The sequence below is a fragment of the Glossina fuscipes genome, unplaced genomic scaffold, assembly GCF_014805625.2.
Source record: "Glossina fuscipes isolate IAEA_lab_2018 unplaced genomic scaffold, Yale_Gfus_2 28, whole genome shotgun sequence".
Taxonomy (NCBI): Eukaryota; Metazoa; Arthropoda; class Insecta; order Diptera; family Glossinidae; genus Glossina; species Glossina fuscipes.
This window is the reverse complement of record NW_023998423.1, coordinates 9,049,267-9,072,940: the sequence shown is the minus strand read 5'-3', so window position 1 is coordinate 9,072,940 and position 23,674 is coordinate 9,049,267. Positions and strand designations below refer to the sequence as shown.

Below are 23,674 nucleotides of genomic sequence, written 5' to 3'. Positions count from 1 at the left end.
TACACGATTATTATTTGTTGCTTAATAGAGAATTCTCATCTATTCATTAAAAGTTGTATCATTTATCTTAAAAGTACAACTCATTGAACACTAACTGCACATCATCAAGCAAATAAATACATAAGTATTGATTATCGTTATTATTATTATTATTATTATTATTATTTTTGTATTTTTATTTTCATTTATTTATTTTTTTTCTTTAAGCTACTGGTTAGGAATTCCAATAAAAATATTTTCTCGAAGACTTGACTGCATAAATATAATAACAATTTTCTTAACATCTGTCTACCCTAAGCAAATAACAATGCAGTCCCAGCGTAAGACGGAAGACGGGACCAGGCGGGGATGGGAAAACAGTAGCAGGTTATTCTCTTCTCTCTTTTCACACAACCGTCTCTTTTTGCAGTTCTTCACTGCAACTAAATCTTAATCTTAACACTTATTTTCTTAATTTTTCGTATACGATTTCTTTCAACGATTTCTTTATACAATGAGTGATGTGCTGATGTGCATAAGAAAATTTATTTGAAATGACATTAACGAACAAGAAAACATTCCTGTATGCCATGTGTTATATTTAGTGGTGTTTTTTTTTTTTTTTTTTTTTTGCAAAATGTTGGCCTGAGATTTAGTTGATTGCCCTTTTCACGAAAGCAACAATAACAAAAACACCAATGCGACAATGGCAACAACAGCAAGAAAAACTTCTAAAGCTTTGAAGAAAACAAAAAAAAAAAAGTAAATAAAAATAAAAATCTTTTGTTGCACCTGCATACGATTCTGAACCTCGACTTAGACGATTTCGTTGTTTTCGTTTTGCTGTAAAACAAAATCATTCGCTTTTTGTTTTAATGTCATTTGTGATAATATCGCTTTGGCATTTGTTATTATTTGGTAAATGTTTCAGTTTATATTTATAGTTTTACAGTTTAAACGAAAAGGCCTTGTATTAGCTTAACATTTCATGCTTAAGCATGTTAAGCCTTTCAGTTCCAAGGTTCAACGGACATACCACCATACGATCGCTATTTCATAATAATAATAATAATAATTATTACGTTTTCTTTCTATTCTTCTTTATTTGTTCGTTGCAGAGCATATTCTTAGTGGGTTTGGCTTGTATTTATGCACAAATAGCTCCAGGATCAAACGCTTATCTGCCGCCTAAAGAAAATGGTTACAATTATCCAGGACCAAAGACACCATTCGTAAGTAATTTATTGTCATTTTTTTTTTTTTTTTTCATTAACAATATAAGGAAATATTTTTTTTAATTTAACAAATTCTTACCAACGATTAATTATTATTTTCATCCCCAAAGGCATGAGAGCATATTGAACGTATCTTTCAATTTATGCAATAGAACAAAAAAAAAAAAATAAAATAAAATGAATTAACATAAACATGCGCCCACCGTTCACTGTATACGACGATCCAGTAATGTATAAATTTGCATAAATTTTTTGAGTTAAATTTCCGAATATGAGTAGAGTTAAGTAAGTTAACATGTTGACGCTCATTTTCGCATACACTTCTTTTTAGACCCATTACTGAAGCGTGTGTGGCCTGCACTTAGTTTATTTTTCCTCATAATGTACGTAGCACCTGAAGGGAAGTTGTAAGGTATCCACCTGTAAGGGCACAGCCTTAGTCAACGCGATATTCTGAATTGATTAAGCCAAGTCTGTCCGTCTGTCCATCGGAGAGTCTGTGTAGTGTGTTTTGTTAGCAATCTCCTGATCGCAAATTCTTAAAGGGTCGAAGACTTTATATGGTGGGTACGAGAGTTTCGTTCCCCGCCGAATGTAAGTTTCTTGCTTGTTTTCGTTGCTTCTTGGGCAGTTCGATTAAGCTTGCATACGTACTGATTAAAATTATTGTATCTTTTAATAAATTTTCCTAAAAAAAAGGCCGACGTCTGTAGCGGTTTTTAGAGATTCGATTTCTCTGATGCCCAAAAGACAGCTAATTACCTTTTGATATCTAATTCTTGTTCATTGATTGCTTTAAATTCAATTTTGCTTGATTTTCTTGTGAAGGGGGGCCCTTTACTTTCATATAGTTATCTATCATATTTATTTGTCGCAGTAAGAACTTTTTAGCTAATCTCCTCGGAGAAGATTTCACTAAAAATATTTTGTGGACTTGAATTTCAAACAAACAATAGATAGACCGAAATAGCGTAAATGAAATATTGGCGACTGTCCATGTCATTAAATTCTACGAGCACTTTAGTGACGAAAAAAATTTTAATTCTAACTATAATTGAGATCAAACAGCTGTCTCACCATTTAGCAGAGAGTATTACATCATCATTATTATTATTAAACAAAAATACGAAAACGAATTTCGATCGTAATATAATCAAGTAAATAGTGCTATATAACACTTTGTTTTAATTGTTTCATAATAGTAAGAATATACGTAACTTGCATCTGCAACTACAAGCAATAGATGTCTATAGACGTCATTTACGTGAACGACTGCTATTGCAGCAGGCTGTGATTGTCCTTCAATGCAAATTTACACACACTTACGTTTCGAGTTAATCTATCGGTTAAAACGCAAATGTGTGTTAAAGTAAATGTTTGTTCGGTAATTGTTGCAGGAAAACAGAGAAAACCTAACCACACTTTCATAGCATTCTTAAGAGAAGCAAATAAGAACGTTGTTGTGGTGCAAGGCGAACCATAAGATACCCTACGCTGCATCACATTATGCAATTCTACATACATATTTTTTTAATAAAATAGCAAACACCCCTACACAGAAAGGAGTCCAAAACCTAGAGGGACATGATCCAGATAAAACAAAATTAATTTTTTTTTTCAAAGATCTTTCTACTTTTCTCAAACAACACTAAAGATGACTTTGTGTTGCCGTATAAATGTTTACTTTTCATGAAAAGCCTTACATTGGGTAAGGGTCTAAAACCTAGACCGACCCGGTACAAATTTAGCAGAGTTAACTCTTCTTTTATGTTTTTTCAAAGAGTATATGATCCTCATAAATTATGCAAAATAGCTTTTGTCGCTTTGTGAAGGTGACATTTCACTTGAGGTATTTAGTGGGAGAGAGCTCCGAAAAAAAACCTCCATGCCGCAAGCATATTAGAAGCATAGATTTATATGTAAAATTTTGGATCAATTTCTACGATAAAATACTAAAACTTGGACCGCTTCGCCACATGAAAGACTTGTATTGATATGTTTCATCTTTTTGTAACAAATCGATCATGCCGACGTAGGAGTACTTTTATCTGCTCAACACGTTTGCAACATCAGAAGGAAGCTTCAGAAATCCTATACAATGTATATATATATACCAAATTGTGAATCGAGACTGTCCGTCTGTCCATCTGTGGTGAACACTCTTCCGATCGCAAAAATGATGAAAAATATCTGCATAAAAATAAACAAAAACATCTCAAGTTCTTCGAAATCGTTCATTATTGAAATTCAGTCCCAATTGATCGAAGAACATGCTCGCAGTACACCTGTGCTTTTAAGAGCAAAACATTCGCTTCGTTATTTATAAGTTATAGCAGACACAACAACAATTTCCAAAGTCATGGAACAGGTCAGGCACGTCCTCCTAACCTCTACTACGTATAGGAATCTTCTTCTTTTGACTTTTTTTAAAGATGCTGCACAAAAAAAATATGGTGACGCCAACAGACATTTTTTTTTCAAGAACAAATTTTTTTTAGTGGGGTTCAAAAGCGGTCTCATTCAATCCAAATTTTCCGCTTGTACTTATTAAGTTGAAAAATTGTAGAACTTTTATGTTTTTCTGATAAAAAAAACTTTTTTTAAATATAAAACTTTTTTTTAATATAAGTGTGAGTGTATAAGTAAGGAGTGATTTTTAATAGTATCTTTGGCTAAAAACAGGAATCTGTATGAAAATGTTGCACATTTCAAAGTGTAGTTTGAAAACCAACATGTATAAATGGACGGACGGACGGACGGGCATGCCTAAAACGATTTAGGATTTAGTATTGACCTAAAAGGGCTTAGTTCGTTTATATGGAATAAATATTTTGAAATTAAGAGCAGATTTAAAAAAAAAGAAACTAAAAATTCTCATTATTTTTTGATCAAAACAGATACACACTTACTCGATTATAATTATGTTCATTGTAAGGCAATAGCTAAAAATATTTTCACACAGTTAATTGATTAAGAAATTTGTTGAAAAACTTTCGTACCAAATGAACTCTGTATCATACGTGATGTCGGAAAGTAATGCAACAAAACAACAAAAATAACCAAAAAAAAAAAATAAATAAAATGAAAACAACAAAAAAGAAAAAAAAAAAAAACCTATAATTTGTGCCAATTAAATTTTATAGGGAAAACGGGTAGTAAATAAAAAGAGCAACTTCTGTGTTAAGCGTAATACACAAGCGAGCGATTCTGTATGAAATATGTAAAATAAACACTAACTGACAGATAGATAGATAGACAGACAGATAGACAGACAGACAGACAGACAGACAAGCTAAGAGTACAACTAAATACAAGCTCATAAAATAATGGTAAATAGCATTCGGACCACCAACAATCATGCATCTGCTCGGTAACTGGAAACAAATCCACACTTTGTAGAGAGTAAAGGTACAAAACACCTGAGTTCTCCTCAACTAGATGACATCCCGAGAAGGTAGAGGGGGATTTTTTTTTTTTTTTTTTTTTACTTGTTTTGTTTATGCAAAGTTCAAAGCAGAGTTCAGTAAGGCAAAAAAAAGCAAAAAACAAAAAACAAAACAAAAAGAACAACCAAAGACGATACTGCACGTTATGATGGCCAAAAACAAAAGCAGGAAAAATAGCAAAATGAAAATATTGTATAGGTTAGTGGAACAGAAGAGATTTTTTTGTTTTTTTTTTTTTTTTTTTTTTTTTTTTTTTTCTTTTAATTTTTCATTTTTTTTCTCCCTTTCTTAGTTTCTACGAACAGCAAATGCATACACATTTGCAAACATAAGGCCTTACAATTACTTGTTAATGTAAACGATTTTGATTGCAACAATATATGAAATGGTTGAGCGCACTTTTACCAAAGGGATTCGGTACTTTCCGCACTTTAGAACTGAAAGTAAAGTGTTGGAAAGCGGGGGAGAGCAGCTTTTCATTCTCAACACTTTTAATTTCATTTCTGTTGGCATGATTACAGAAAATCCATAACAAAAGTTATTGTCTTAAATGTTGCAAGTCATTTATGTTTACGTTGTGTTTCAACTTTGTTATGGTTGGCGCAAAAATTAAAATGAGTTTTAAGCCAACCAGAAATAAAAGACCACAAAACAACAATAAAGAAACAGCCCAACACCACATCCGAACATAACGAATTTTAAACACCCTTTTATGCCATTAGTTGGATGGAGAAAATGAACAGAAAATATGAATACATTGGCGATAATAGAAGTTCATGGGAACAACATTTCCCAACCAATGCCAAATTATTGCTAAGTAAAGAAGTGCTTGGGTTTTCGGGATAATTTTGCGTGTGGCGGACGTGTAACACGGGAAGGGAGAAGAAAAATGTGCGCCAAAACTAAACTCGGCCTTTACTCAAGCCGAAAGCCGGCCGATCCAATCAATGTTCACCGCTCGTCTTTTCTTTTATTTTCTATTTATTCATTGTCCGCATGTTTTGTAAAAAAATTTACAAAGTGTGGATGTAAGGTCTAGTGCGCAACTTAGATCGTACGCTCGATGATGTTGAAAACTTTACCGTAGTTGAGATTTGAAAGCGCTTTCATAACACAGCGAATCTCATCTGTTGATGACTCGGTGAACACTTAAGAAAACGACGAAGAAGAAGAAGAAGTAAAGAAATGCCAAAATGTTTCACGCCCCAGAGCCAAACTTTGACAAACGACATTCGCAACTAAGCCATAAAAATTATGAAACAGTTTGTGTGTAAGGAACGTGCCACGTGTACTTTATGTGAAAGAATTATCTTCCTTCACTCTTAAGCAAATTATCTGTCATCATATGATAATTATATCATAATTACTACAATTATACACACAAAATTATTTCCTGTACAGGAGGCGTATCAGTTAGCTGGTGTGGGGGGTGACTGTGGGAGTCTTCTTCGAAGGTCCAAAAAATAAAAAGTTTTAGATGCATTTTTAGTACATTTCTAGATTCAACAACGAATTTGTTCGTCAAGTTTCAGCTTTTTATCTCAATTTCTGCCGGCCGAAGTGTTTAACCAACAAATGAACAACCCTATCGGTCAGTTTGTCCGGAAGCGTTGAGTGCCTTCACTCCAGGAAGATCTAATACAGTTTATTAAAAGCAAATTCAGTGTTGAAATTATAAAAACAATTATCTTCGTAGAACGAGCCTGTAAAGTCCACCTCTCGCAGGTGCACGTGTAGATATGAAAACTTTTCAGTTTTCTTTCTGCAAGTGTAAAACTTCGAACCCACGTCTCAAGCAAATTGCAAGCTTTTGATTAACATCTATCTCACGTTTATTTGCTCGTTGTTCTGAAAATGGTTCCAACATGCATGTTTAAGAATATTAAGAGCATATTGACTGACAGATAGACACAAAGCCGAGTTCCACTTTGACCCCACAAGAGATCTCGCATTGCTTGCGAAAGGGAACCTTGTATTTCGGTGATGCATTTACACCAGAATCCTACGTTTTCCACTTTCCAAGCCGTACGCGTAAAAGTATTCTCACTTCTAGCTCCCTCTAAGGAAACTCGAAATGACTTGTCTCCAAACGGAGACACCTTCTAAAAACTTCAAAGATTTCCACGCCCTTTGGCGATAAACGGGAAGGCCTACTTTATACGGAATATAAGGTTCGAATATCGAGTTGCTTACTCATGATCAAATCATGACTTTTCGATTGACATTCATTCCGCAGATGCCTTTGATGAAATGAGTTGAGAATTTACCGCTTTACTCAACCATTTGGTTCCTTTTCTTTTTTTGAATTTTTGATTTAGTTTTCTCACAATTATGATTCGATTTCCGATTCTTCATTATATCCAAACAAGTTAGAATTTAAAGAAGAATATATCAAAACAACTTTTAAGTCTTATAATTTTGCGAAATGTATGCAAAGACAGACAGATATGGCATAAATGATTCAGAATTTTATTTCGATAAACTCCTGTTCCTGATTATTGAAAAATTGAACAATAAAATTAACTTTAAGATATACCTTGAATATTATCAGATGTATGATCAATACATTCAAGATACTTGAATAATTCGTTACATCGCGCGCAGTAACTTGGTGTCAGGAAAATTACTCAACAAATAATTGCTTTTGCTTTCGTTCGTGCAAATCGTTTTTCCCATCCCGTTATTTACCGATTTGTGCCACGGTTAACATAATAGAATATTGCGGATTGCCTGAAATAAATCTTTACGAAAAATATTCCTTATATATCTAAAGGTTTTATTTTAGACCCAAGCATCTCATCTATACTTAATTCAAATAACTCGATTCTTTCATTGCATGCATGAAATATCGTCCAGTTTTTCCAAAACCTCATATCGAAGCCCTAGAGAAGTTCCACCGCTGGAATGCCGCTTTTCTAAGAATTCGGCGAAATCCATTTTTGTAACCGCAACCTTTAATGATAAGGATAAGGACTAGAAATGTGGCGAATTAACGTTAATCAAGACCTGCTCGATAGAACTCGAACTTGGAGAATTTCAAAACATCTTTGACCCAAATGCTATTCCATTTCTAAGTAGAAGACTTTTGACAAGATCATAAGCTAAAGTAAATTAGAACGCATATAATGACATAACCTCAAAAGAAACATAATCAGTGTTGTAATTAGTTACAATATTGAGATAAAGAAAATTTCTTTGAAATTGTGTTGTGCTTTTTTTATTCTAATTAGATCCTCGATAATCACTTAAATAAAAATCTATGATAATTAAATCAACATCATCAGTGTGTATATATATATATATATATATATATATATATGTCGGATTGTATGGTTTCTCTCATACAAACTCACGCAGACAAAGAATCTCACGATGATTAAGATAAACTAATGCAAAGACTATACGACACCCATTTTTTAGTGAAGACAGCAAACAGTAGACAGCAAGAGGTAATCGTCGTTCGTATTATACACACACCCAACCTTTGTTAAATCACTTTCATATTTAGGCAGTCATAGATAGAAAGACTTATAGAGACATGGGTAACGTGTTCATATTATTAAGTGTTACAAAATTCCCAAGCATTTGTGCACACCTACGTAATCTGAAATTGAATATTATTTTAGCGGGTGTCGCTATGACTGTGAAAATGTAAAATTTGTTTAAATTACTGTAAGTGTGTGCGTACAAATGCTTAAGTCATAGCTGTTGTTTGCCTGCATAAGTGTATACGTATTTGTGTGTTGTGTGCATGTGTATGTGAATGCATGTATGTGATGTAGTAAAAATTATTGCGGTATTGCATGAAAAATTTATTAAGTTGACATGTGGTAGCTGCTTGGTTGAACTGGTTGAATGGCAGGATGGCTGACTGGCTCACTGGCTGACTGGATGACTGGCTGGCTGGCTGGCTGGCTGGTTGAGCAGGGGGCTAAGTAGTTGGTTGACTGCCTGCTAATGTAAACTCGGGCGGTCGAGTAAAATGACAATGTGTATAATCTGTTACAATTTCTGTAATGTACAAGACCCCGTCTGTCTGTGTCAGATGTTTCACTCAACAATATTTAAATGCAATCAACATTTTGTTTTATTTGTTGTAACATGAACCGCACCGCACGGCTATTGCAAGCGAGAGCAAATCTTATTGTTACAATTTTTCTCAGGGGAAATTATGTCACACAGCAACAATAACAACACGCGCACACACACACACACACACACACACACACACACACACACACACAGTAACACCAGTCAACGATTTATTTCGAATGTTGCACTTGTTCTTGTTGTTGTTCTTCTTTCTTTTTTTTTTTTTTGTTTCACTTTTTGTTTTATTTTTCTTATTTGGTTTTCCTTTTTCATTTTTTTCGCGCTCTCTTTTTATATCACTTGCATTTGAAATTAAATTAATTGTTTAATCTTGTAAATTCGCCCTCAAGTCTTCCATCTTCCAAAGGAGATATATATTTAGAGAGATATTTATAAAAGTCATTGATTTTAATGAAACCATCAAAGTAAATTATATTAAAACATTAATTTAAAAAAAAAAAAAAAAAATTTATAAAAAAACTTTTATGTTAAGAAAATTTTATTTCGATCTTCAATTTTCATAGGTCAATAACAATTTTGTATTGATTGCGGGCGTTTGCTTCAATGTTTGTGGGAAGCATTTGCACACAATTTTCGATCGACATCGACTTTCGGTTCGTAAACTAGTAGAAAGAAGTCTTAAAAATATTCCATCTTTTCAAGTTTCTATCAATTTTTTTACCTAGTGCTAGCACACGTGCGACAGGTCTCCTCTCCCCCCTATAGATACCAAGTTTACGGTTTTCGCTTCATTTCTTCCGATTTTAAAGATTCTGCCTAACGACTAACTAACTGCACAAGGTATATATATATTCTATCGTATCTGGAGACTACACTTTTGGGCATTATTGCTTGCCTGGTGTATCTAATAAATCATGATACCCGGTCATCTGTACAAAAAGTAGGCAGTTAACTTTTAACTGAACCGATAATTCAGTGCATTTCTTAAACAACTTTATAGCTTCAGCACTTGTGCCGCAGGGAATATTAAATTTGTGTGGATGTACACAACACCCAGAGGAACTGGAGATAGACCCGTCTTTTATTATGTCGATCGATTCAAAATCATTGTCTTAGTCTAAGTTAGCTTGTCTGTCTGCCCGTCTGTCTGTTTGTCTGTCTGTCCTTCCGTTCGTCTTGTATTCGTATCTTCAATAAAGTTACAGCTTCACACATTTTTTATCCCTTAGCACTTGTGCTACAAGCTATATTAAGCTAGCTTGTTTGTTTGTCTGCCCCTCTGCCTTTCCGTTCGTCTTGTATTCTTGTGTTCAACAGCCTTATAGCTTCACACTTGCGGATGTATACAACATCCAGACAAACTTGAGGTAGATCCGCTTTTTATTATATCGATCGATTTAGAATCACTTCTTGAGTCTATATTATCTTATCGGTCCGTCTGTCCTTCCGTTCGTCTTTATTCTTGTGCTCAACCAGCTTATAACTTCACACCTGCGGATGTACACAACATCCAGACGGACTTGAGATACACCCTCCTTTTATTATGTCGATCGATTCAGAATCACTTTCTCAGTCTATCTTAACTTTTCTATCTGTCCGTCCTTCTATTCGCTATATATTCTTGTGCTCAACAACTTTACAGCTTCACATCTTTTATACCCTTCAGCACTTGTGCTACAGAATATATTAAGTTAGCTTGTCTGTCTGTCTGACCGTCTGTCGTTCTATTCGTTATGTATTCTTGTGTTCAACAGCCCTATAGCTTCACACCTGCGGATGTACACAACACCCAGAGTGACCTGAGAGAGATCCACCGTTTATTATGTTCTTTGACCTGGAATCGCTTTCTGAATCTATATTAACTTGTCCGTCTGTCTGTCCGTCCGTCCATCCGTTCATCTTGTATTCTTGTGAGAAATAATTAATGGCGGGCCTTGCCCATCGTTTTTCTATTGTGTTTTGTGGCCTTTTTCACTGATTTTGCAACGAATTCTGTTCTGTTGCCCAGCAGCTGCTCTCTACTCTTCCTATATATTATATAAATTTATCCCCAAGGTTAGTGTCTATTACATGTGTTGCGTAATATTTTCACTGCCAAATATATATCCTCTGTATTTGCAATGAGATCGTCCCTAATGTTATATATACAACTGATGCCATCAGCAATCCGTAAAAAGCATTTATTCAGACAGATAGCTTTCCTGAAAAGTGGAACATTTGTCAAATAACCTTGTCTAACAAATGCATACTTTTAGGAGAGTAGACAAGGTTATTATCTTGATATAATGATAGAAATGATATTCATTGGAAAAATGAAGTCAAGCTAAACTTAACTACACTTAACCGCAATGTTATTTACATCCTCCCTAATGTATGTTAATAATATCACCAAAGCACTTTCTCCATTCATTAAGAGAATTTCGAAATGGCAAACAGGCAGCAAACATTTTATTAGCAAAACTATATTTCTTTTACTCCTTCACGTTTCATCGGTCGCTTAGTCGGCTTACTCTACCATTGCAGTGCTTATTGCTATATTAAAAAATCACCAATTGCTCCCAAACAAACTAATAAATATGATCTGTCCTGGCCTTAGGGTGCACTTAAATTTGTGGTTTCGAACTTGTTTATGGCAAAACTTTCCGATTAAGTGTTAACTTAACAGTTACTGCATTTACTGCAAAAATTCCTTTCTATCGTTTTTTTTCTCTTATTTCTCTTTCATTTTAATTCACAAGTTTCTTCTTCTTAACTTTTTTTCCTTAATCTTACTGGCATTTTAAATACAATGCTTCTATACCCATCACGGTAAGATGGGGGGTTTACTCATTTCGTTTTTTTCCATAATGTATGTAACATCCAAAGAAAGACGCTATAAAGTACATATATATTATTGATCAGTGTGAAATTCTGAGTTGACGTAGCCATGTCTGTCCGTCTGTGTGGTGTGCGGCACTCTCCTGGCCGCAAAACTGAACATATCGACTTCAAATTTGGAAGAAGCATTGCAAGTTTCTGCTCGCAGGTTGTTATAGAAATTGGACCAAATTGGTTAAAGCAGAGAAGTGCGCAGTGGGGCGTAAACTGAACGCAACTCGATTTTTTTAAAGAAAAATTTTTAGATTTTTGCTCGTTACTGGGAAATTATTGAAGTTAGAAAGCTGAAATTCCCGGCATTTGTTTTACGAGACGCTTTACTCCCTAGGTCCAAAAATGGAACCAATCCACGCAAGTTACGACTAACTGAATTTTGTTTTTTTCACTTTTTTTAAGGACTTAGGTTTATTTATCATAAGGCCCACAAGACCGAATATTTAAAACTATTTTGCACAATCGTCAGGTGAAGATATATTATCGGCTTAAAAAGGTTTGAAAATATGGTAGGTACCGGAATCTGGTGGATTAATTTGTCCTTAATAATACCGGCGATATGGTTATCAAACGAAAAAACTTGGAGAGTAGACTGCGTAAAACATAGTTGTGGGTATGCGAGATTCGGCCCCCGCCGAATATAACTTTTTTACTTGTCACTATGGAAATTATTTCCAAGTCATGAAGGACTCTTACTGCTTAGCTCCTTAATCTGATTCATTTTAAAAAAGTTTTTTCAATAAAAATAAGAAAAAGTATTATTATTATTATAAATTTAGCCAGAGAATAAATTCTAAGACTAAAGTCTTAAAGCACTAGCATCTAGGGCTATCGGCTTTTTTATTAAAAAACTCTACCGCACTTGAGGTTTGAACCCACGACTATTGAGTTGCTAGTCGAGAAAAAAAAAAAAGTATTAATGTATGTAAGATAAACAATCGCACTTTCAATTCCTAGCTCTCAGAGTTAATTTGCTCTGGGCCTTTGGAGGTTAACTAAAGCCAAGCACAAATAACGAAACAATTTTATGGTTCATGGTACACTTAAACCGAGAGTGATCTCAGGGATTTGGGCTTTGGGGATCGAGTAAAATATCATAAAAAATGATCGTACTTTCCATGAAATTATTGTTCGTTGAAATCCATTTTACCAGAATCGAGAAGCCAAGGAGTTTAACTTTCTATATTTACGATACATAGATAACTCGCAATAATCCGACATCAATGTACTTTAGCTCATATGCTTGCTCGACCAAAAAACATTTAAAGTACAGACATTGTTGAGGAGTAAGGCCGGATCGCTAAACACCCTACCACCCTACTTTACTTAATTGAGTTGTTTCATTATTTCCGCAGTAATACAACACAAGCAAGGCACATTTTCCGTCTAAATGCCGCCGGTTGAAGGCCGCCGTAAAGGGCAACTGGAGTGAACCAAATTTTGCTTCTTTCCTGTTTCCTACTTGTTACAGGATGTATTATTATATGATTGTATAAGGGCTTACTGCTCATGAAAATGTGGTGAGGAGTAAACAACAAGCCTATGTGATCACGATTTCCTGCAGTTGATCTGCTTATACCAAATTGCTATAACGGACTCATTTTTTTTTTTTTGATTAAATGTTAGAAAATTACATCTTTTTTCAAAGAGTCTTATAGCTCACGAAGGTTCTTATATGGATGGGGATCCGACAAACGGATACTCGCGGTTGATATCTGATCAAATTGTGTCGCCAAATTTTGATCATGAACCAATTTCCAACAACAAATATTAGAAATTTAACCTTTCCGACTTATAAGGGTTAATTTTTCATGGGGCTTCTTATATGGTGGCCAAAAGTGGACTTAGTCGATTCACATTTGATATATGCACAGTTAAATTTTATTCCAAATTACTCTCATAAATCGATTTAGCGACGCTTCCCATCGGAACATTTTCAAGGAAAAAGAATAAATGAAGAGGAATATTGAAAGAAGGAGGGACGTTGTCATAGGCAAAGAGCTAAAGGTTGGTGCAAGAAAAAACATTTTTATAATACATTGCAGAACTTTGACGTACTTTTTTCAAAAGTGGCACACAGCATAACCATTGGCCAGTTTCAGATTTCCATTCTTTTCGTTCGAGTTTTCAACATATTTTCGAAACAATAGTTTAAAGAGACGTACGCAGGACATTTTCGATAAGTAGCTTTAAACTTTATTTCCCCAGCTATAGGTATGAAGGTTGCGCCCTTTGTGTGTGCAACAACTAGAATATTTTTTTTTTATGACCCGCCATTTCCGGGATATCCTCTATACACGAATACATACAAAAACGATAATAGTGAGGAAAAGATCGCGACAGAAAGGTAACGAGTGGCTGCCCCATGAGATATATATGTATGCCCGATCGCTAAGTGTTATGCTGACCGCGTACTCACTATAAATACCCACACGGTCTATCTCAGTGCGAACTGAACCTGGGTCTGGCAAATTCATTGTCGCACTACTTAACTATCTTGCAATGCGGTGTGATCTTCACTTTCAACTAATAGACTCTCTTTTTCTAAAGACCGGCACACCGGTCTGATGATGTTTTAACACTTACACAGATATTTGATAGCTTTCCCAGATATTATCAATCTCTTGTTTCTTTCATCCCAAAAACAAAAGAGAGAAATTATTAAAAAACTGATTTTAAACAGTTGCATAATTACTATTACGTCATAAGGAACAACATTGTGTTTCTTCCTCATTTTCCTATCACAGAACCCATACTCTCTTCAGGCATACGAAGTGCAAGCAAGACGGCTCACGTATGCGTAGAAAAACACATCTACTTACTAGAGAACTCTGCATTTGTTCCTTTTTGATCGCACAGAGAAGTTCTTCTAAAGCCTTGATGACGAATGGCGTATAATGGAAAATATTGGAGATCAATGGAATGATTGCATTAACGACAAGGCGGAAGACTCATGGCACCAAGCTTCACTTTGCTGGGTGTGAATTACTAAACCCAACTGAGGATAGTTATGTACTGATTAATGTTAACATTGACGGACGTAAATGCTACAGCATTCGTTTGTAATTCGCATTGTGATGCAAAATGACGCAATTGCTATAGCATTTCAATTTTGAAGCCATTTGTTGTTCATTTAATTGTGTGTAACTTAACTGTGTCAATAATCATTAGTTGAACAAGTAAGAATATTAGAGTCGGGCAAGACCGACCTTTAAATACCCTCGAATCACTTCGCCGCCTAGTACAACTATTCACGCGTTTTGATAAAAATACACCAAAAAGTACACATTATTCAAATGCAAAGGCATTCTTCCCGCGGAAGCCCGCATATTAGAGGATGTCTACAAGATGACATGGCTTGATTCAAATTTACTTTGCTTCCTAAAAGTTTTATTATTTTTCAGTTTCTGTCATAGAAAACGAAAAATTCGACTTTCTCTCGATATGAATATATGTCAGGGTCTTCAAAATAGACCTATTTGATCCAAATTCTTTGCCGTTAATTTCTTTGCTAAACGCCTACTAACGATCAAAATGTTTAAAATGAAAGCTTGTTCTAAAAAAATTACTTATCATGAAAATCTCATATGAAGTGGGGTCCAAGAACGAGACCATTTATTTCATATTTCGTCCACTTAATTTTCACATCAAATTACCGTTATGAGCAAATTTTCATCATAATATAATAAAAAATTACGCCTTTTTGGTATATAAGGCTTTATATTTCCTGAGACTCTTTACGTGAGATGATGCCCAAAAAATAGACCCACGTGGACCAAATTCGGTAAGGCTGATTTCTTTGTTAATTTACTGGTATGAAGTTATTTTCGCCACGAAATCTTGGAAATTATAATATCTTCACTATATAAAGATTTAGATTGCGTAGGAACGATTGATTATATGAGGGGTGGTTCAAAAAATTGCTTCGACCAAACCAAGTTTTTCATTTCAATTTAGAATGTCAAACTACTACTAGTCAACGAGTTTTGTCGAAAAATTTTCAAAAAGTGACAATAAAGACTTATATGGGGAATGACCGATCCGAACTATTTTTAACCGCGTTTGTCCTTGGATCAAAGTATGTTAGTGTACCAAATTTCATCAAAATTATCTAAAAAAAATTGCGACCTTCAATGTTGAACACAAAAATACATGGGCAGACATCAGACGGACCGAGAAGTTTAGATTGATTCAGAAAATGATTCTGAATCTGAGGTTATAAAAATTCGATCTGTATCATGGCATATGTCATCGCATTCATTATATAATGGCTTGTCTTACAAAATATTTCTAATTAGATCAGATCGTATATATAAATAAATTACCTATCGATTTTTCCACCTCATTGTATTATGTGTTAATTAATTCAGCTGAACTGTAAACTAAGGAGAGAAAGACTTTCTTTGCGGACAGCGTTTCTTATGCGAGCAAAAAGCGGCTCAAAGTGGTGGATATCGCTGCTCAATGCTTTAAGCAAAATAAAATACTTTTACCTAAACCTTTCTTTCCCTTCTTTTAAATAATTTTTGTTTCGCTTTCTTAAAAAGGCTTATAGGCCAGGACGTAGTTCCCATGAATATAGAATCTTACCCTAAGCTAAGCACAACCAGTATTTTATAAAACTTCCATCCATGGATATTGCAAACGGAAGGAAAAAGTCTTCATCGCCATCTACAGTGCTGAGCATAAAAATCTTAAGTAAATTTTAAATCCCTATGAATGCATACATTTTTGCTTACTATAAGCTTGCTCTAGGCGAACTCACACACACACACACAAAGATTCAGTTTTTCTCCTCATTTGCGATGACCCCTAGAGGATACATCGAGCATTTTCAACTGCTTAGACCTTTAATGTTCGGAATATCTCCGACGCTGCTTAATATAAAAATTATTTTGCATTAAGTTCTTCTTGTCTTACTTCCTAGTAAGTAATTATTCGATTTCGTGGATGCAATGAACTCGACATCGAGTCGAATTTCTGCTAACCTGATAACGAGTATTTGGATTAAATTTTTCTGAATTTTAAGTAAAAATATTTTAATAGCGATTTCCATACATTTTTTGTTTGCTCTTTTCATTCATTGTTGCATTGTGTGCTGTTGTTGTTGCTCTCTTTTAATCAGACAAATGTTTCTACGTGTTCTGTTATTGTTTAACAGTCGATGTCTAGTCTCGTTTTGTTGACGGAGTTTTTTTTTTTTTTTTTTTTATTTAATTTTATTCCAATCCATGTTAGAGCATAAAATCACGTATGGATTTACAAAATTTGGCAAAAAAAAAAAAAAAAAAAAAAAAAACAATGTCTGTAAACATAGCAACAATAACTAAATAAGCACAATTTGAACTTTAGAGAGAAACAAAAATGAAAAAAACAAAAAAAAAAAAAGAAAAATTTAAGCAAAATGCTAGAGAAACAAAACGCTTTTAAATATTAAACAAGTGCTTTTTTTTCTTCTTTTCATGCTGAATGCGCTTGTGTGGCACGAACATGTATACATGCATACATACATGCATACATGAATACATAAATACACTTTTATATATATATATATATATATATATATATATATATATATATATGAATGTATAGATAATATATGTAATGAACTTATTCTTCTTGGTGGCCGCACCTCAACTTGAATTGACATTAACATGAATTTGGTCGTTCTAAAGTGGGTCAACTTTTCTAAGAAATCTATTTTTAATTTTTGTTTTTATTTATTTATTTTTGTGTTTTTTTTTTTTTTTTTTTTTTGTCTCCTAATTTTCTTTATCTCTTTTAATTGCAGAAACCGGGACGTCCCAGTCCTGGACCATCACCACCCGGACCCAGACCACCTGGACCACGGCCACCGCCACGAGGTGAACCAGGACCAGTAAGCACGATCGCACGATACTATTCGTGTGAAAAGTTTTGAATTGATTTCGTTTCGTTTTTTCTCTCTTATCTCGACTTATTTTTAGGGTCATGTACACATGCCAGGCATGCCATTCGATTTTGAATATGCCGTCAACGATATCGAAACGGCCAACGATTATGCCCATAAAGCGGCCAGCAATGGCGACGAAGTGAAAGGTGAATATCGCGTGCAATTGCCTGACGGACGTACTCAGGTTGTACGTTATACCGCAGACTGGAAAACAGGCTATCATGCGGATGTTAGCTACGAGGGTGAACCCAGATTTCCGCAAGGTCCAGGCGGACGGCCGGGTTATAAATATTAATTTAATTTTTACTTGAAACGAAATGAAATTACTGCCAACTACTGATAATCAGCGAATAAAATATTTAAAAAATCCCTTCTCCGTAATATCTTACAAAAGATTTGTTAATTTTATTTAAAAATAAAATAAATTAAATAAAAAAACAACAACAACAAAAATACATTGTAAGAGGGAAAAGAAAACGTAAAACATTTTTAATAAAAAGAAATCCCTTTTGGCTTATTAAGACAATAATAAAAACCGAAGGAAATAAATATGAAACATTTGAAATTTTTAATTACAAAAAAAATAAGAAGAAGAAAAAACTTGATTTGTTTTTCTTTAGCAACAGACGACCATTTAAAAACAAAAAAAAAAACAGAAAAACCTTGACTTGAAGTCTTCTCTCATGGTTAAGTCTTATACTATTCAATATTTGTTAAAAGCGACATAAACGGTGTCACATTATATCATTAATGGCCGCGACACTGACCAACAACTATTCAAGTAGCTAAACAACTTTTGCGATTGCACATGAAATGAATAAAAATTTATGTTGCTTCTTGTTGACAACAACGCAAGCTCCAACGCAACACACGAATGTTTGTTTAATTGAGAAACTAATAGAAGACACTGCATAGATTGTTTTTTTTTTTTTTTTTTTTCTTTCTTTTCTTAATAAATTTGAAACACAAGCCAATTAACCAGTTTTTATAGATATTTTTCCTATTGTAAATAATTTGTAAATCTATTTGGTTTTATTAATTATCCAATCATTGTATGTATATTGCATGTATTCCATACCACTACCATAAAATGCAATTAAAATACTGTACTGTACGCTTGCGTAGATTAACCGCAGTCTTTGTTTTGAAAAATTGTCTACTTCTTCGAGATATATAATAAATAATAAAAATACAAAAAAAAAAAACAAATTAAAATAAAAAAAACAAATGCTTGACAATATTTTGAAAATAAATATACGATTTAACGAACGAGATAAGCCTAAGAGTAGGCAACATTTTTTGAAAACAATCCGTGATTTTAAAATTTTGGTTTCTGTCTGAGGAAAAGCGACCCTTTTTTTGCTGGAACTGAAACTATTGCACTATAGATGGCGCAAGTGAAATCAAACGGAACGTACGTTACTTACATGTTAAAAATGAAGATAATGTTAATAACGCAGGCAATGTTAAAGTACCATTTAACAGAGGTTTCCACTACTTGTTTGCTATTAAACACAGCTGAATGGCGTTACAATTTAACCATTTAACAGAGTTGCCATTTTTTGACATTAAAGTCGCTTTAGCTAAAAATTCAAAACTTTCAATACCATTCATCCTTAAGCTAAACTATGTCGTCGCACCGAATTTCGTCAAAATATCTCAGGTATAATAAAATACGGATCTGAGTGTCAGAAATTTAATATACCCTTATCTTATGTGGCACACCGTATTAAGCCATAAGCCATACCACGTCGTGCTTGTATGCTATTTTTCTGTAAATTTTAAGCGCACAACTAGGCCAACTTAAAGAAAATTGAAGCTTGATTTTGTGATTATGGAAATACTAAAATCAACTTCAGCCTTCAATAAACAGAACGTTTGATTCGAAAAAAAAAAAAATTATTTATATCCAAACTGTAGTATGAATCGATTCTTAAATAAGTTATGACTAATGAACAGTGATCTTCCGAACATGTTTATATAGGTAAAAGTTATTGGTACAAAAAAAGCAAATTAGCAAAGTCAGGTCAGTTATAAAAGCGGTTTATATACTTGAGGGCACTTAGTACGTAGAACCTTGCTTCCAAAGTTTTCTATTCACTTACTATGCCTTTAAGTTAAGCAAAATGATTAAATTTTATCGGGTTGTCGGGATGAATTTCTCGGGCAAACAAATTAAATTTCAATCTTATATACCAATGGGGAGGCGTGCCCCCTCTTTTGCCCATCGATATCGTTACAGTTTATAACTAATGGTCGAAAAGGCAAGCTCTTCTGCTTTTGAAGCCAAATTTTAAAAGTTTGTCATATATGTGTAGGTGTATGGTTTAACTGTATTAGCCATTCTTCAATACCAGCCTGCGTGCAAGGGTTTTAGCAAACTTTGAAGCCGATATCTTCGTTCCCGACAAGAAGAGTGTTTGCCGCGTAGACGGACATACCTGCATCAACTAACTAACTTGTATGAATGAAGTTCCAATAAAGCTTCCTTCAAAAAATGAATACGTCCTCAGTACTCGGCGGCGCCTTCAGTCCCCATCAAATTAAATAGGAATGGTACGAAAGATGATGAATATAAAACCAATAGATAGATAATAAGAACATGTTAACAATGATTTCATTTATGAAATTGTAAAGCTAGTGTCTGTTCATTAGTCAGAAAATTAGAAAAGCAATCATAATAATAACATCCATTGGCTGTTTGCAAGCACTTTGATCAGCAACGTCTACAGGTAAAAATGATAAAGAAATTGGAAAGACCAGTCTACCTAACTGGTTGAATTTGATGGCTTGGACCTTTCTCTACATAAAATCACAGTTTTCCATTTAACATTATTATTGGTGTAATCAGCGTACGCCGACGCTGATCATGGAGCGTTGAAAACTCCTCTTCCAAATTCATAACTTTTGTTGTTTAATTGAAAAAATCCACTGCCGAAGCCCATCAAACACGTTCAGAGGCTTATGGTGATGCTATTCCATCCACCATATTCACCAGACATGGATCCTTCTGATTACCACTTGTTCAGATCGATGCAGCGCTGGCTTGGCTGGCAGGCGAATCCGCAAAGTTGAAGAAGTGCGAAAATGGGTCGTGGTTGGATAGCCGCAAAATCAATACAAGTTCTTTCGACATGATATCGTTAGGTTGCACAAAGATATTGTAAAATATTGTAGAAAATGGTGGAAGCTATCTTGGTTAACGTTCCACAATAAATGCCTTTTTCAAGTAAGGAAAGAAGTGATCAAAACTTGTGCAAGCATCTAATACTATTAGGTGCATTAGCTCTGATCAAATTTGGTAGATGCAATGCGCTTGGTAAATGCTTTTTCCACCTTCAAATCCATCTAACTATAGAGAGTTGTTTAACCTAACGGAGTTTTCCATAAAATATCCGGCGAACACATAAAACACATCTAAAGTCTAAAGAAGCAACACAAAAGCAACTGAGCAGATGTTTCACATCAGTTTTCCTGCTAATTAATGTGTGTGTGTTACGCAGAATAAAAAATTTACTAAATTTTCAAAGTTTGCTTTTCTACTTAACCCATTCTTTCTAATATGTTTGTTTGCTTTGTTTAATATTGTTTCGTTAATTGCTATGAATAAAGCAGAGCGAGGCGCTGTTAACGGTAGAAGAGTAGAAGAAAAAAAGTATTAACAAACAAATTGCAATTTTTGCCCACACTTATGAATCTTGCGACACTTTGCTAATTTGCAGACTTTATTTGCGAAATGTCTTTGTAAGATTGCTAGGCTTTTGTTCTCCTTTAAAAAAAAAAAAAAAAAAAAAAACTATGTCTATATGTGGGACGGTAGAGGATTACATAACATTAACACTTAGAACGCCGTCGAAGGAGGGATGAAGAGGATAAATACCCTCCTACATCGTATTTCATTCTGGCTTCATGTTTAACTTCTTGGAAATAGAAAGCAAGAAAGTTATATTTCGCGGGGGCCATACTCGCATACCCACTACGAACTTATCATGTACTACCATAGCTACTATGCTTTTCTCATTCTACTCTCGAAGTTCTTTTATTTGATACCCATATCGTTGATATTGTTAAAGAAAAATTAAACTATAACGTCACGGTCTCTATTCTATTCATTTTAGGCGGACAATATATCGCCATTTGAGGCGTGTACAAACTATTTTTAAACATTCTATCTTATTTGCCTTATGATAAATAAACACAAAACCTCAAAAACAGAGAAAAAAACAAAACATAAATTTTAATCCCCTGTAATTTTATGTGGGCATGGCCGATTTTTTCCATTTCCAAAAAGTAAAAAGTAAAATCCCTGAGTAACGAACAAAAAACCAAAAATTTTTGTAAAGAGCAGAGTTGCGTGCGCATGTGAATATATTTTTTGATGTTGCACTGCGGGCTTCTGCTGTAACCAATTTGACTCGTTTTCAATACCAACATGCGTAGAAAAATTTCCAATATTTCTACCAAATTTCAAGTCGACAGCTTCATTTTTACTTCAAGGAGAGTGCCAACAAGAAGCACCATACGGACGGACAGACATGGCTTAGTTAATTCAGAATTTAACCCTGATGAAAAATATATATGTACTGTATAGAATCATTGCAGCGCCCTTTTGAGTTCTACATACATTATGGAGAAGAAACAGAATAAGTATACCCCCATCGTTCAGCGGTAATTGTTAAAACATAATCATTCCAAGTCCAGTTGCACAAATATATGTTCTTCTCTTTTATAGCGCAAGCGAAGACGATTATGTTAACGTAGCAAAGGCAGGAAAGTCTTTATCGCATGTGAATATATTTTTTTTCTTTAGATTAGTATAGGTATATTGAACAATTGTCAATCAAAAACATTCGGCAAAAACTAATAAAATAAATATAGGATCGATGGAATATGAATGCAGAATGACAAACGGTTAAATGTGAAAACATTTATTTTCTATATATAAAAATAAGGAATATTAAACTTTTGCATACGAACATTGGTTAAAAGAAAAAAAAAAAAATATATATATATATATATGTATATATATATATATATGTTTTGTAAAATAAAAGTCCAGACAAATTAAATTCATTTAAATGCATAAAAAATATAATTTTAAACTTCTAGCAATAATTTTTATCATACTTTCTCTAATAAAACATAAAGTTATACAAATATACGCATATATATATATAATTGCCATTCTAATGAGTTTGCAAATAAATTTTAAATATGAAAAAAATCAATGTCATTAATAAAATGCCTTTTTTTCGAAAAAATTATAATTATGATAAAGTATAAAAAAATCAAAAAATTATTTTAATTTTTTTTTTTATTTTTTATTTTTTTTTTTTTTTAATATTTTCTCAGTTTTATTCTCTGTTTCTCACAAAAGATACGCCCATCGTGATAGTGTTGTGTTGCTATGATGATTGTTAAAATTTAATTAATTAAAATGCTAAGGAAATAGAAAACCATTAAGCTAAATTACAAAGGAAGAGCACGGTGTAAATTAATTCACAATTATTTATTAATAGTCTTCAGTTAAAAAGAAATATTGACAATAATAATTGTTACCGGCGAAAAAATCTGCTTACAATGTAATAAAAAAAAAAATAAAAAAAAAATAAAAATATATTTTGTTACAATTTCACGATAAACTATAATAAAAACTATTCTTACGTAGAGATGTCCATATTTATTATGTTGCTGCATTACAATTCTATATTTTAATTCATTTTAGGTTTCTTTATTTACTCTTAGGGTTTGCTTAAGAACTCATGAGTATGCGTTTTTAATGATGAACAATGACGATTATCAGTTAAATCACTTAGTGATTGCTTTCTCCTCCGTTTGCACCGGCACCGCCATTAAGACGCACCGATCTACGTCGTGCCACAATACGTTGTCCCACCACTCCCCCAGTGATGAGCGTTTCAGTTTCATTATTAGCATTCTCGATGGTGGGCAGTTGCGTCAAGTTTTCATCGCTTCTTACAGCGAGGATATCCACAGGAGTTATGGTTAGAACTTCATGCTCACCTATTGATTGCACAGATGTTCTGCGGGCAGGTGTAACACGTAATTTTGACTTTTTAGGCGGTAAAGTTCGTGGAGAAGCTACTACTACTACAGGAGTAGGAGCAGGAGCAGGAGCAGGAGCAGGAGAGGGAGCA

At 33.9% G+C, this 23,674-nt stretch overlaps 2 protein-coding genes across 2 annotated transcripts in view; one reads left to right on the top strand and one right to left on the bottom strand.

Moving 5' to 3' along the window:
• LOC119636211 (occludin) overlaps positions 1 to 17,963 on the top strand; it is a 38,945-nt gene extending 20,982 nt beyond the window's left edge. Inside the window, exons 2-4 of the mRNA XM_038031444.1 lie at positions 1,098 to 1,211; positions 17,376 to 17,462; positions 17,551 to 17,963. Of these exons, the coding sequence (XP_037887372.1) occupies positions 1,098 to 1,211; positions 17,376 to 17,462; positions 17,551 to 17,811 (462 nt within the window). The 3' untranslated portion in view covers positions 17,812 to 17,963. The remainder of the gene's footprint in view (positions 1 to 1,097; positions 1,212 to 17,375; positions 17,463 to 17,550) is intronic.
• Positions 17,964 to 22,840: 4,877 nt separating this feature from the next.
• The window catches only part of LOC119636539 (pre-mRNA-splicing regulator female-lethal(2)D), a 5,302-nt gene continuing 4,468 nt past the window's right edge, over positions 22,841 to 23,674 (bottom strand). The window contains exon 6 of the mRNA XM_038031934.1: positions 22,841 to 23,663. Within this exon, the coding sequence (XP_037887862.1) occupies positions 23,329 to 23,663 (335 nt within the window). The 3' untranslated portion in view covers positions 22,841 to 23,328. The remainder of the gene's footprint in view (positions 23,664 to 23,674) is intronic.